The sequence below is a fragment of the Vipera ursinii genome (assembly GCF_947247035.1).
Source record: "Vipera ursinii genome assembly, chromosome: 1".
In the NCBI taxonomy this organism is placed as follows: domain Eukaryota; kingdom Metazoa; phylum Chordata; class Lepidosauria; order Squamata; family Viperidae; genus Vipera; species Vipera ursinii.
The window spans coordinates 204889722-204905782 of NC_139512.1; the positions used below are offsets into that span (position 1 = coordinate 204889722).

The 16061-nt window shown below is 37.3% G+C and overlaps 1 protein-coding gene across 1 annotated transcript in view; it reads left to right on the plus strand.

The window, feature by feature from the left end:
• RANBP17 (RAN binding protein 17) overlaps positions 1–16061 on the plus strand; it is a gene marked incomplete at its 5' end in the record, with an annotated part of 211841 nt that overhangs the window by 24401 nt on the left and 171379 nt on the right. Inside the window, 5 exon segments of the mRNA XM_083349823.1 lie at positions 174–247; positions 251–370; positions 4355–4501; positions 4766–4938; positions 5301–5494. Of these exon segments, the coding sequence (XP_083205949.1) occupies positions 174–247; positions 251–370; positions 4355–4501; positions 4766–4938; positions 5301–5494 (708 nt within the window).

Sequence of the window (16061 nt, forward strand, 5' to 3'; positions counted from 1 at the left end):
AATTGTAGGCATCTTGGAGATATTACACATGCTACTGTGTTTTAATTTACCTTATTAGAATTTTTTTCACGATGATAGATACAAATTTATGGCAAATTTTATATTTTAAATATGTATACGATTGTAGCTGCAGACCCAAAGGTTTTTAAGTAAACACAAATGAAGCAAAATAGCAAAGTTCTTGCTTGGTTCAAAAACCAATATTTATGTCCCACTTAATACATTTCTTAAATCATTATTTCCCTTTTAGGCACTTTCCTGTTTAGTTCAGTTTGCTTCTACAAGACGATCCCTATTTAGCAATCCAGAACGTGCCAAGTATCTTGGTAATCTAATCAAAGGAGTAAAAAGAATACTTGAAAATCCTCAGGTAATTTTTCTCCCCAATTTTCTCTTAAGTTCCAGTTACATTTGTTCCATGTTTTCTTAGGATATCTTTATTGTAAATATTAAGATGGACATTTAGTAAAATAGTTAAAGATTTTACTTGAGGCATTTGAAATAATAGTGTGGGAAATATGCCAGTTTTCAACTGTTTTTCATCTGATCTGCCTCATATTTTTGCACTATCTATGTCTGACTTCATTTCAATCTGGATTTTGTTCAACCCTTGTTTAATAGTTCAGAAAATTGTCTGATTTTAGTTAGATTAGTTCAGAAAGAATCCACTCAAGCAAGAATGTTATTTATGTTTTATACCTCAAATATCTAAGCTACCATTTTCAACAACTCTGGCTGCCTACCATATAAAAACAGTAGAGAAATAAAACCCAAAAGACAGCGTCATCCAGAGAGAACTTCAAACAGCTCTCTACATGGAGATAAAAACAAACAAAAGGTTCTTCTCTCATCGCTCTAATCCAGGGCTTAAAGAAAGAGCCCTCTTTTAATGCTTTCGAAAGACTGGAAGGTGTTGACCATGCAGATCTCTTGCTAGGGGACGGTCTTCCAGAGGGCAAGTGCCATGATATAGAAAGTGCGCCTCGAAGAGCAAGTGTTATGAGACAGAAGGTTTGCTTCCTGGGTCTTGCTAGATGACATTGCTTAATTGATGAGATAAGGAGTATGCCAAATGTTACAAGGTGAACAGAAACCATGGACGACAGGAGCCTCCTCAAATAACAAGTCTTTACACCATGTAGGACTTTAAAAGCAACACCCAACACCTTAAATTACATCCAGAAACAACCTGGGAACAGACCATGTGTGTTACAGGTGCATGGTGTGGCCCTCCTATTATTGATTTTGTTGCTGTTTTGTGTACCAGCTACAATTTCTCAGTGGTTTTAATGGGCAGCCCAAGGTAGAGCAAATTGCCATTGTTCATCAGTGAGATGATAAAAGCATGATTGACTGGAAGAAGGGTCTCCTGACTGAGGAAAGGACATGTGTAATGCACAAGGTGAACCTGGGCAAAAACCCTACTGGCTGCAGTGAGTATTATTTTTTAAGCAGCAAGCCTTAGTAGCATACTAGGTGCAAACAAAGTAATATAATCAAGAGTCAGAGATGGTAGATCCCCAATTACCATAGCTACTCAGTCTTGCTAGGGTTGAATCTGAGATTGTTCCTTTCCATCCAGATCTTCACAACCTCCACGCACTGGGACACTACTTCAGCAGTATCACTCAACCAGTCTGCAGACATAAAGTATAACTGAGTGTCATCAGCATAACCAACGTCCTCATATAGTCGTTAAAATAGGAAGGATAAGACCATTAAGCCAAGGGCATCATGCAAACCAGGTGCATTGGACTCAGCATTTTTCCTCCTATCAACACTAACTGTATGAGCTTTCCCTTTCCATTACAGACTGGAACCAGCCACAGAGAAAAGAAAACTACTGTAATTCTTCACTTCCTACAGTTGGTCTAGATCAGGGCTGGCTCAGGAATTCTGGGAGTTGAAGTCCATGAGTCATAAAAGAGCCAAGGTTGCCTACTCCTGGTCTAGATATTATGCCTGATGGCGTGAAAAGTTGTTGAGGGATGAAGAAGAACCAGGATGGGTGTATCTCTCCCATCCTGGTTCTGCCATAGGTCCTCCCCAAGTGTAATCAATGGTAGTTTTGCATCATAGGTAGTAGAACTTAACTGAAAAAGGTCTAGCTAGCCTGTTTCCTCCAAGTTATAACTAAGCCATCCATTTTCGATAGCCTTCCCCTCAAAAGGAAGGTTGGAGACTGGACTGGTTGTGTCCAGGAAGGCTCATTGAGTGTGTGTGTGTGTACCACCACCTCTCTCAAAGAGGCCATCACCATTGCACAGCATAAAGAATACTGTCCTCTTTTTTGGGAGTTCCAGACTCAAGCTCTTCCCAAATAATTGAGCGAAGCTATACCTCCAGTGCCCAGATCCAAATCTTAGCAATTTTATCTGCCTACAGGTAGTTCTTGACCTGATTTCGAAGTTGTTGGACACAGATGCACATGTAAACCCTGTGGTCACATGATCACATTTTGGGCATTTAGCAGCCAGTTCACCTTATGGCTGTTTGTTGCTGGTTTTGTCTGGTTAACTCCAGATTTAATAAGGGAAGGCATTTGTTAAAATGTAATTTTTACCGTTGCCTTTCACACTTTATCTTTCAACAAGCAAAACATGCACATTTTATTCCAAACTATTGAAGAGAAATGACATTCCATAAACATAGACATGGGGTGGGTGGGGGCAGGTTGTGCAAGAAACCTGTATAATTTTTAATGTTTAAATTCATCCCTGTTTTTAATGAGCAATATCTATGGGAATTTGTGTACACTGTAGGTATATTTTTTTGGCAGAAATCTCCTGTTTCAGGGGATTAATTGTAAGGATTATAATTGTAAGAGGGCAGGTAAACAGTAGTCTTCCATTAAAAATGTTACTCTAGTAGAAAGGTATATTTCGGTGCCTAAGTGGAAGAAAGGTAGGCAAGGTAGATAGATGAGTTGTCTTTCAGGGAGCCCATAAGGGACAGCACCTGACAACTGAATGGAACGGTGGCATGTCCACGGCAGAATTAAATGGCCAGCAGGCACTGGGCATATCTTTGCCCCTAACCTTCAACATCATCACCCTTGTGACCACAGTACTATAGACTGCTTATATAGTAAGATTTGTACTCTACGAAGAGGGAGAACAACAGTGAAGCGGTGATTATCAACTCAGTGCTGCCTCTACAGTGGTCTGGGAATGAGACAGAGGAGACATCATGAGGAGAGAATCCTTAAGGAGACATCGTGAGGAGAGGATCCTTAAAAACAGAGCAAGGCGTCTTTGTTCATAATTAGAGAGAATGATCTTCGTTTTGAATAAATATCTATTATATTGCTTTGTAGGTTTGTGGGAAACTGAGGAATGAAGGAACTATAGGAAAGATGAAACAGCCTGCTAATTTACAAGTTCTTTGTGTGCAATGGGCTCTTTACAACAAATGTTGTATAATTTCTGGGGGGAAAAAGGCTTTTAAAGTGCAGTTGTTACTAAGTTCATGGTAATAAGCTTTAAACTGAGCAGTATGATATGGTTTGTTACAATGAAGGAATAGGAGATGCATACACATGCTTCAGTTGTGGTTTGTAGCTTTGTTACATGCAAAGTGACTTCCATGTTGTGAGATCTAACTTGGGAATGAGAAATAGCCCATAGATTTTGAATTGCTTTAGATCATAAAAGAATAAAACTTAACTTTCTTTTGCCCGAGTAAATTTTTTGCTGTAATCCTAGTTCCTGATTTACTAAAAGTTCTGTAGCCTGAATCCTAGGATATTTCATTTCATTTCATTCTTATTTTTATTTATTAAATATGACTGAGCGATTGTACAAATTTGATATGTATTAAAATAGCAATGCACTGAGATCTTATTGGCTAGTTTGTGGGAAGCAGGGTGTGTGTAATAAAGCATTTGTAACATAAAAGGCTTTTATCACTTATTTGACTTACACGACTTCTGCATACACGGATATTAGCTATTCATATATTTAGAAATTTGCCTGGCTGGTGCATTAATTGCCCTATTCCTGATCACCCCATATTTATTTTACTCCTTCCCTGTGCCTCTGCAGTGACAGTAAATTTTGTTGTATTCTTAATAGTGCTGATTTTCCCTTCAATACACTGCATATCTAGCCTATTATGATGTTCTATGAGGAATCACAGCTTCTACTCCCACTCCAAATTTCGATCATGCAGATAATTCTTAGGTGACTGACTTCACAAAATAGTTTGTTTCAGAACTGTTTGAATATTTATGGCATACACAATGACAATAATTAATTTTTGATTTGGGAATGGACTGCTATCTTCTTTTTGTGTAGATCTATTATTTTTCTCTAGAAGTCTCGTAATGAATAACTGTTATTTTTAATAATTATAGGGCTTATCAGATCCTGGTAACTATCATGAATTCTGCCGATTTTTGGCTCGATTGAAAACCAATTATCAACTTGGAGAACTGGTAGTTGTGAAAGATTATCCAGAAGTTATTAGACTGATAGCAAGTTTCACTATTACTAGTTTACAGGTGAGGTAATGATAGAATGTTTTGGTGATTGATTTGATTATTTTAAAAGGGGGGATGTATAGAGTTTGATGAGTGATTGTTTACCTTTTGTCTGCCAAGAATATTCTAGGGTTGTCAATTTAGGGCTCGTATCTCTTTTTTATAATACATACTCATGTGTTTTCCTAACAAGAAGTGAAGAAAAAAAATCACAAATAACATTTGTAATTGTTCACGTTGGATTGAAACTTACTCTAATGAAAATCTCATTTCTTTTCTTTATAGCACTGGGAATTTGCACCAAACAGTGTTCATTACTTGCTAACCCTTTGGCAAAGAATGGTTGCCTCAGTTCCTTTTGTGAAATCATCAGAACCCCATCTCTTAGATACCTATGCACCTGAAATCACAAAGGCATACATTACTTCTAGATTGGAATCTGTTTCCATGGTTATAAGGTAATCGAGAACACAATTCTCTGTAGCTTCATAAGTAGCTCTATTGCACAACGATACTTTTTCTTTCTTGATATCTGTTTTTAATTCAGGTAACTGCATAAATTTTGTTCCTGAAATTAAAAAGAAAAGGTGCTTCTGAAATCAATTTGTTCCAATGTAAGTTTTCTCACGTTTCATTTATTAAAAAAAGGCAAATTCATCCTTGTTGAATTAATCAACCATCTTTCATCCTTTAAAAAGCACTTCCTTTTGACAAGGTTGTGCTGATTTCAGCTGTTAGTTTGTGGATACTGATTGTAATTCACTTCAAACTGTCCAGTGATTTTCACATTGTCCATTATAATTTTTTATATGGATTTTAGGGAAGGTTTGGATGATCCCTTGGATGATACAGCCACAGTATTTCAGCAGTTAGAGCAGCTATGTACAGTTAGTAGATGTGAATATGAAAAGACTTGTGCTCTTCTTGTACAGTTGTTTGACCAAAATGCACAAAACTATCAGAAGTTGTTGCAGTCATCTAGTAGAAATCCTCTGGCAATCTCAATTCAAGAAGGTTAGTATGTATTATTTTTCTGATTTTAATTGTGCATATGTCTGCCACATATGTTTGGCTCACTTAGCTGTTTTTTAATCAGTTTTTAGTACAAGAAGAAATAATATTTTTTTAAAAAAATCCAATATCGTATAGAGGTATACAAACAGTTGAACTTTTTCTATCTTCTTTCTCATCCCTGCCTGAGGGGAATCCTCCAAACTTTTAGGACAAAATTGTAGGTCAGGAGGCTATAGGAGAAAGAAGGAATTGATTCCTCCCCATTTCACTGAAACTACAGCTACAAAGGGGTCTATGAGAATTCACCGTGGCCAACTCGCCATGGCCAACTCGTTGCTGGACAAAAATTACACTAATAACAAAGAAATGGAATAGAATCATTAAAAAAGGAAGCAGAAGGAGAGACAGAATGAAATGTGATCAACAAAAATTAAAATATTTATTTTAAATAATTAAATAGAATTGTTAAATTGTTCCGCAAAGAGTTGTCCCATGGCAGGTTGGCTGTGGAGAGTTGTCCTGCAGCAAGTTGACTGGAGAGTTGGCCATGGCAAGTTGGCTGCAGCAAGTTGTGGCAAGTTGTCCCATTCCCTTATGAAGTGGCTTTTAAAAAACTACTTATGATTTTTCATGTAAAAACTGCCACTTTTGTTTTTTTAAAAAATATAAGTTATGCATATATACATCCCATCATGACATTCCTTTTTAGGATAAGCGATATTGTTGAATGGAGAACATCTAATGCTATACATTTTACTTAGGGCCAGATGCCCTTAGTACAGCCCAACTATGGCGCCCCTCAGCCCTTCCGTCACTTAGACATTAAGACTCAATAAGTTCCAAAGGTGAAATAAGAAATTTAAACTTCAGTTTTCTTTCAGGACATTTTCCCAGGTCAGATCTCACCACTGTGTTAAATAGAAGCTGTTTTTTCCCCCAAAATAAAAAATAAAAAATATTTGTTTAACACAAAATAGCAGTGAGTAAAATAAGCAAATTATTTACTTATAACTAGAGCAATAGAAAAAAGGCAATTTTTAAAACATTTTTAATGCATTTTTAAATGAAGTTGTTACATGGGGAAAATTAAGAAAATTTATTGAAAGCTAAAGTTGAACGTGGCAGTGAAAGATTTAAGGGCATAATAGCTAGAAGAAGAAGAAAAACTCTGGTGTTCCTCTTCCAGTGAGGGCCTGAGCATCTGTTTATTTTGCTTAATGGGTAACTACGTTTTTAGGTTCTTTCAGAAAAGCAGCACAGGGGAGGCCATCCATACCTCCTTCCGTAGGAAGGAGGCCACCATTGAGAACACTTTCTCGTGGTCCCACCATCCCTAATTGATCGGACACGTAATGTACCCTGCTTTCCCGTCCTGGTAGGCCTGGTTAATGTAATAGGGGGAGAGGTGGTCCTTCAAAGAGCCTGAATAAATAAATTATCATTTATTCCTCTTACACCCATGTTGCAATAGCTCATGTGCCAGATTATTATCAGATGGAATCGTAGATATTTACCTCTGTCCCTATCATGGCTTTGGTCAACTGAGGCTTTCACATAACACATTTTAGCAAGGGAGGGTTGAGATTATCAATTGTCATTGCATTCAAGCTCATACAACATTCCCTTCTAGAGCAGAGGTCCCCAACTTTTTGGGCACCAGGGAGCGTTTCTGTGGAGAGAGGTTTTTCTGTGGACCAGAGGGGGCATGGTTTTGTGTGCTGCCTGTATCCCACGGATGGGGCTTTGTTTGTGCGGCCCTGTTGCTGGCATGCCGTGGCCTGGTACTGGTCCATGAACCGGGGTTTGGGGACCCTGTTCTAGACTGAACATAGGTGTAACATAGTATAAAATTAATTTTAGTGTGAAAAATGTTTTAGATTCAACATTTTTCCATTTTACAGTGACATAAGGGGAAAAGTGGTGATATTTTAGCAATGACAACAAAAGTGGCGGCAGCATATAATGGGTAAAGGCTGCTTCATCTCAGGCTTACCAGGGCAGGCCTAATGATAAGAGAGAGCCATAAGCTAACAGAAATATTACAAGACAAGCACCCTTATATTCTTCACTCTACGATGAAAGAAAGAAAGGTATATTTTCTCTTATAGTGACTGCCTTTTTTTTAGTCACTCAGAAATAATGCTGTTATGTAAACATGCATTAGTACCTTTATGAGGGACTCATTTGAAAAGTATTGTCTTGGCCCCCGCATCCGTCCTTGGTGTACATTATGAGGGTAATAAAAATAACCTAATTTACAGAGTTGTAAGGAATTTTGAGATAATGCACGCAGAGTGATTTTAATGTTCATAAAGCAATATAGAAGGGATTATGGTGATAATTAAAATGAAGACACATCTTTCCAGAATAATATTCATTTAGTTCTTTAAATAAATTAAAGATTCTGAATATCTTAAGCCCAGAAATTGTGTGGCCAAAGCCTAGCTGCTTTTTTTCCCTCCAGAAAAAAGTCAGTGATTTTGAATTACTATTAGAAATAATTTTGACATTGGTTTATATTTCTGCTAGTCTTTATGTAATATTCAGTTTCTTTTCTGTGGAGTAAACATTTCTGCTAGCTCAGAACAATAAATGTTACCTCCTCTAGTTATGCACACTTTAATTTAGATGTTTAATGGCTTTTAATGTTCCAAAATAAGTTAATATAATATTAAGACCTCATTTTATTATATTGTCTTGCTCTTTGTATCGATTGTGAAGCAGTCATGGTTTGCTAAAACAATAATCCCCAAGAAATGGGTCATTAACAGTAGTTAACGATTACTTGTGATCTATGGTAATGACTGATTTCTTTGGGATTATTGCTGTTATAAAACATAATTACAGATTATTACTGCAATAATTATTTTGGTAAAGAAAAAATACTCTCCTTTAGCAGCTGGAAAAGAACAATACTGAATGTTTTGAGCAAGGAAGTAAGCACAAATGCAAAGGAAAATGAATTTTATTTTCTGTGTACAGGGACCAACTCAAGATTATTAGTGAAATACTCTTTGTGCTGACAGAAGTACTTTTGAGTTTAATGTTACATTTTGAGGTGGTTATCAATCCATGTTATGACTTTCTCAATTTCAGTCTTACAGTATTCATACATTCAGATATGGTGAAATTGTGATATTGTTACTAGTGAAATACTGAGTATCTAAGCATCTACCGGTAATAACATTTGACTGTTGTCAATAAAGCAAATGCCAAATTTTATATTATGGTTTGTCATATTAGATACTTAGATCTTAAAAAATGCTGAATTCCAAATACTTTATTTTGCTTTATTTAAAATATTTTAGACTTTTGACAGTAGCTCAGTGGGGTTAATAACAAAGCAGTAATAATTGCAGAAATTTTAAAACTAAAAGTAACAGTAGTCAGTTGTTAAAATCATCCAATGCCTTTCAAAATCGTTATGGGAATATAGACTTCTTTAACTTAGGCAGGTGATTCAAGAGTTTAGGGGCCAGCAGAGTATAAAAACCTGTCTTTTAACTCAGTGATTTTTTTTTAATTCCATTTATATCCCGCCCTTCTCCGAAGACTCAGGGCGGCTTACAAGCTTAGCAGTAGCCTTCATTCTATGTATATGCCTGCTTGTTAGGGCTTTCACACACCCCCCAAGCGGCATTATTACACAGTCAGCTTATTGCCCCCAACAATCTGGGTCCTCATTTTACCTACCTCGGAAGGATGGAAGGCTGAGTCAACCTTGAGCCTGGTGGGACTCGAACCTGCACTAATTGCAGGCAGCTGGTGTTACTTAAGGAAAATGCTTATCACTGTCTTGAGAGGTATGTTCTGAATCAGTTTTTTTTTAAAAAAAAATATATCCTAGAATCCCAATCAAGAGGCAGTCCTACATTCAGTGTAACTGTTTTCACTTATCAAGCATAGTTTGAAAAACCCTGTGCCCATTGGGTTTGGGAATTCAATTTTCGTCGACTCCATTGTATGTGAACAGGGGAGACATAGTCCAAATGTTATGGAAGATCCCAAATTGTAGTACCGAGATTAAGACTTCTGTTTACCTCAAATTATAACTATCTTACTGCAGATAGTAAAATTGTGCTTTAACCTATCTTTGCCAGGTTACAATAGGCTGGGTAGTGGAAAACAGGCTTATCTCCTCAGCAATGTTGAACAGTTAACTGTTGTTGATTCTCCCCCACTTCCTATATTGTATGTGTACAAACTAATTATTATAAACAATTTTGTAACCTTTTCAAACCACAGTTTGAAATACCCCATTCTGGTGTCAGTGTTCTCAACTTTTTAATACTGTGACCTCTTCAAATGATAAATGAATTTCTAGGACACTTATAGTAAAATAAATGATTTCACTGGCATTAGGAGTAGACAAGGAATAAGTTACATCACTTTCTTTTAATAATTAAATTTTAATGTGTAAATCAAATGATAGAACCTTGCAAGTATTTTCCGTAAATTGTTTCTAGATTTCATTTTATTTTGCTCGACTTTATACTCTCAACAAACTGCTGTGTTTTCAGACAATTGGAGCCATTTTTCTCAACTTTTAAAAAGTAAAAGATACCTGCAAAAACCAATAGATATGAAAGTTCCATAGTTATAGCCACCCAGGGTCATGTTTGATGAGATGGGGAGTTATATAAATGAGAAAGAGAGAAAGTAAATGTTTCCTTGTTTTAGACCTTCTTAGCACTATTGGTAGATTAATCAATGTTAGCTTTTCCCACATCACCCATTCTGAAAGGCTAGAAATTTAAAATAAATTGATAAAAATACTGCAGTTCTTGACTTTCATTCTTCTAGATACACTGCAAAATTTACAGATACATTAGACAAATTTGTAAGTTTACTAATACGCAGAACTTCATGACTAGGCCTTTGTTTAAAAATTGATGAATCTGGACTTCCGGTGGCTGCGCGGCGCCGGAGACAGCCTTTTCGGGCTGCCCGCGGCTCAGCTGAGTAATTTTCACCCGAAACAGCGCCGATCAGCTGTTCGGGTGAATTTGAAGCCCCCTCCTCGGGAGAAGAGGAGGGGGTGAGGCCCCAGGTAGGGGTCGAGTTCTCCGGGGCCGCCTGAGCTTGTAGCTTGGGCGGCTGAAGGATCGAACTCCCCCGTAGCCTGTGTCGCTCCCAGCTGGTCAGCGTCTCTGCTCCGGATTTCTTGGAGCAGAGCCAGGCGTTTGCGACCACCCCTGCCTGAAGGAAGGACTATGGAATAAAAGGAGCAGGCAGAGCGGTACAAGAGGAAAAGGTGAAGAGGATCATTATATTTTACTCTTGAGCTTGATGGACTTTTTAAACTTAAAGTGAAAGTGCGTCACAAGTGAAAGTAAAAGATGGCGGCTAAACCTCCTTGAAAAACTCTTCGGAGTGCTGGAACTTCTCCGGTGCAACAGACATCGTTGCAAGCCTTGCTTCCTTCTGCTGCATTGACATCGAAAGATTTAGAAGATGCCCTTGAAAAGCATGCCCAGGTAATTTTAGTAACATTGAGTGATAAACTGGCGAAAATGGAGGAGAGAATAGATGAGAGGATGGAAGAGAAATTTAGTGCGATGAGGGTAGACATTCTATCTACAGTGGAAAGTGTGGCTGAATGTGTACAAGGCCTGGAAGAAAAAGTGGAAGATTTGACTCAAAAAAATGCTGTACTAGAAGTTAAGGTATTGGAGAATGAAGACAAAGCGGACAGAGAGTTAAGCCTTGTTCAGTTTTACCAGATGCAGTATGCTATTAGAATTAGGGGCTTAAAAGAAAATATTAAAGAAGATTTAAAGCAGCTGATTTCTGAAGCCCTGGAAGCAGTATTGTGTCAGCCAGCATCTGAAATAAAGGCATGTATGGATAAAGTTTTTCGTGTAAATTCATGGATTGCCAGACAGAGGAAGCTACCCAGAGATGTGGTGGTTTATTTCACAAAAAGAGAAATTAGAGATGAAGTTATTCAAGCTGTCTATGATACTAAAGTAGTGGTTGCTGACCAAGAAGTTTTGGTTTTAAAGGAAATCCCTCCAAAGATTTTAAGGAGAAGAAAGGACTTTGCATTTCTGGTGCAAGAACTTAAACAACGTGACATAAGGTTCAGATGGGAGATTCCAGTAGGGCTGGTGGTAATGCATGAAGGTAAAAGATACCGTCTGGTTACTGTGGCACAGGCGTGTGAATTCTACAATAATGTTTTAAAAGCAACTCCACTATCACTTCTGGAAGCAGCAAAGGGATCTGGAGAAGGGAAACCTCAAGAGGCTGAAGATGGACAGACAGAGGAGAATGGTGCAGGAGTGGATCAAACTATAACTTTGTTGGCTGACGCTGGAGAGCAGAGGGTGACGCGTGCTGCTTTAAAAAGAGCAAAACAAGTAAAAGAACAAGACCAGCAGAAGTTTTTGGAATCTTCAAAGCGCACTTACAGCGAGGCAGTGGGAGGAGCGCGGCCTAAAGGCGGCAAGGCCATTGGTGAGGTGCTCCAAAAGCTTCGGGGCGATAAGAATGGCGACTAAATTTTTGACTTGGAATGTTAATGGATTGAATTCGCCTCAGAAGAGAAAGAAAGTTTTTTTATATTTAAAACAATTTAAGACTGATGTTATATGTTTGCAAGAAACGCATATTAGGGCTATGGACCAAAAGTTTTTATTGAACTCAAGACTGGGTACGCACTTTGTTGCCTCTGCAATCAATAAGAAAAATGGAGTGGTTGTTTATATTAAAAGTGCCATAACAGCGGACTTAATTGAAGCAGATAAGCATGGAAGATACGTAATGATAGACTTGTTGTTAGAAGGCAAAAAAACGCTTTTAGTTGGACTGTATGCCCCTAATCAACAACAACAACAGGCTGACTTTTTTAGTTTACTTCATACAAAGCTTACCCAGTTGGATTACAAATCGTTTATTTTTATGGGGGATTGGAATGGTGTAGTGGACGTACAGATGGACAAGGCTGGCTTTTTTAAGCGTATTCCGTGTCATGCCAGATTGCCAAAGTCTTTTTTTGAAATGAAGGATGATTTGGAATTGCGAGATATTTGGCGTGACATACATCCGCATGAAAAGGATTATACTTTTTTTTCTGATAGACATCAATCTTTTTCTAGGATTGATTTTATTTTGCTGACTAATGATTTTTTTTCTAGGATTAAAAAGGTGAAGATTTGTGCAAGAGCTATTTCTGACCATAGCCCAGTATGGTTAGAGATTAATAAGGATAACAGAGATAGGCGCTCGTGGCGCGTAAATGAGAATTTGTTTAGAAACCAGAAAAATGTTGAAGAGTGTAAACAGCGAATGAAGGATTTTTTTGAACTTAATATGAATAAGGATACCTCTATGGATATGGTCTGGGATGCTAGCAAGGCCTATATGAGAGGAGTGTTGATATATATGAACAATAAACATAGACGTATTTTGGAAGCTAGAAGGAAAGAATTGGAGAATGAAATTAAGGAAAAAGAGAATGCTTTGATTCTGAATCCATTGGATGTGAAGACTAAGGAGGCTATTAAGCTATTAAGAGGACAATTTGATAAATTAATGGCTGATCAAGTGGCAACCAATTTGAGGTTTGCCAGGCATAATACTTTTTGCAATGCTAATAAGCCAGGTAGATGGCTAGCTTATAGACTAAGGAAAAAGCAGAGGGCTTCTAACATAGACAAAATTGAACACAAGGGAAAAATGGTGTTTCAACAGGATTTTATTAAGAAAGCCTTTGTGGATTTTTATTCTAAATTATATGCTAAGGAGAAGATTAATGAAAAAGACATTGATGAATATTTGGAGAATGCTAGCATCCCGGTGCTTACACAAGTACAAAAAGAGGAGATTAATCAACTGATTACAGAAGAAGAAATACTTACAGTAATTAAGGAATTGAAGGTAGACAAAGCGCCAGGTACAGATGGTTTGACGGCGGCCTACTACAAAAATTTACAATTAGAGATGGTTAAACCGTTAAAGGAACTGTTCCAGACAATCCAGCGAGGGGGAAAGGTGCCTCCATCTTGGAGAACTGCCTTTATCTCTTTGATTCCGAAGGAAGACCAAGATGCTACTCAAGTAAAAAACTATAGACCGATATCACTATTAAATACAGACTATAAGATATTTGCTAAGGTGTTGGCTAATAGATTGATGAGGGTTCTGCAACGGGTGATTCATGGGGATCAAACTGGGTTTATTAGTGGTAGGCAAATGAAAAATAACGTGAGGCATATAATAGATGTGTTGGAATTTTTGGAAAGGAACAACCAGATCCCTGCGGCGCTAATTTTTTTAGACGCTGAAAAAGCTTTTGATCAATTGAATTGGCAATTTTTGATGAAAGTTTTAGACAAAATGAATTTTGGGGATAAATTTTTGCAATCAATCAGGGTATTATATCAAAAACAAACAGCCCGAATAATAGTTAACAATAGTCTGACAGAAGTTTGTAATATTGAGAAGGGCACAAGGCAAGGGTGTCCGTTATCGCCCTTGTTATTTGTGTTAACATTGGAGATATTATTGGTAAAAATACGAAATTCGGAAAGAATTAAGGGTATACAGATCAGAGATCAGGATTATAGATTGAGAGCGTTCGCAGACGATCTGGTTGTTACAGTGACCCAGCCGGAGAACTCTGTTGTGGACCTGATGGAGATAATAACGCAATATGGGAAGGTTTCTGGATTTAAAGTTAATGTACAGAAAACTAAAATTTTGGCTAAAAACATGACAGCATCGCAAAAGGCCCTTTTAGAAGGGTTAACTGGATTTGAGATTGTCAAAAGGGTTAAATATTTGGGGGTGTTTTTGTCGCCCTCTAATAAAAAATTATATAAAAATAACTATGAAAAATTATGGGGAAAAATCCAAAAAGAAATGGAGAGTTGGGAAAAACTGCAATTGTCTTTGTTGGGGCGAATTGCAGCAGTAAAAATGAATGTCCTGCCTAAATTTTTATTTTTATTTCAAATGATACCGGTTCTTAAGAAAGATTCTAATTTGGAGGAATGGCAGAGAGGTATCAATAAATTTGTCTGGGCAGGGAAAAGGCCACGAGTTAAACTTAAGATTATGCAGGATACTCGTGAAAGAGGTGGTCTTAAAATGCCTAATCTTAAATTATATTATGAAGCTGCTGCGTTAGCAGGTATAAGTGATTGGATTAATTTGACACAAGAGAGATTATTAAATCTTGAGGGCCACGACTTGCTGTTTGGCTGGCATGCATATTTGTTGTATGATAAGAAGGTAGATAATGTGTTTAGAGTGCATATTTTAAGACAGGCATTGCTGAGAGTTTGGAAGAAGTACAGACATAAGTTAGATTGTAAGATACCATTGTGGGCAATTCCAAAACATGCAATAGAAAATATACATGCTGGTTTCAAACATGATGTGACTACGTACAAGGAGATCCTAAGCTTGGAAAGAAATGATTGGTATTTGAAGCCATATAGTCTCTTGCGAGACGAGAAGATTGTTCAAAATTGGTTTCAATATACTCAGCTACGGGCCAGGTGGAAAGAAGACCAGAAAAATGGTTTTACAATGACTGATGAAAATCTGATAAAGCAAATTAGAAATCAGGGACCAGCACATATTAAACGGATATATCTTGCGTTGATAGAGATTGATTCAGAAACAGAACTTGTTAAGGATTGTATGATAAAATGGGCCCAAAATATCCAGGAAGTTATCACAATGGACACGTGGGAAAAGATTTGGGTGAGGAACGTAAAATTTACACAAGCTCAAAACTTAAGAGAGAACTTTTATAAAATGTTTTATAGATGGCATTTAGATCCTAAAAAGCTTGCAAGTATGTATCCGAACTATCAGCCAAAATGCTGGAGATGTGGAGATGAAGATGCAACATATTTTCATGTATGGTGGACTTGTAAAAAGATCAAGGTTTTTTGGATAAAAATTTGGTGGAATATGCAGAAGATTTTTAAGCAAAGGATAAAGTTTTCTCCGCAACTCTTTTTGTTGGGAATAATTACGGATGCTACGGTTGTGGACACTAAGTTGATGTTAAATTTAATTACGGCAGCAAGACTTTTGATAGGTCAGTATTGGAAGAAAGAGGAACTGCCGACCATAGAAGAGTGGACTTTAAAGGTCTCCGACCTGGCAGAGATGGCGAAGATTTCAGCCTATTTGAAAGATCACTCGCAAGAACGCTATATTATGGAATGGAGAAAATGGATTGAGTTTATCCAGAACAAGTATAGGGTTAAGAAGTTTCATGTAGCATTTGAATAAGTCTTCTTTCTTTTTTTTCTTTTTCTATTTTAGTTTTTCTATATATATTTAATATTACTAAGGTTTGTCTTATCCTATATAAGCTAGAGAATGATGGATTTTAGAGTTTATGGTTGTTAGTATATGGTTGTTTATGATTGTTTTTTTTATATATACCTTGTATTTAGCTCTGGGAAGTCAGGGGGGGAGGGGGGGAGGGGGGAGAGGTAGGGGGGGGAGGGAGAAGGGAGGGGGAGGGGGGATTGTTAAAGATAAATTGTATGTTAAAACTTTTCAATAAAAAAAATTGATGAATCTGCTCTCAATTGCTTAT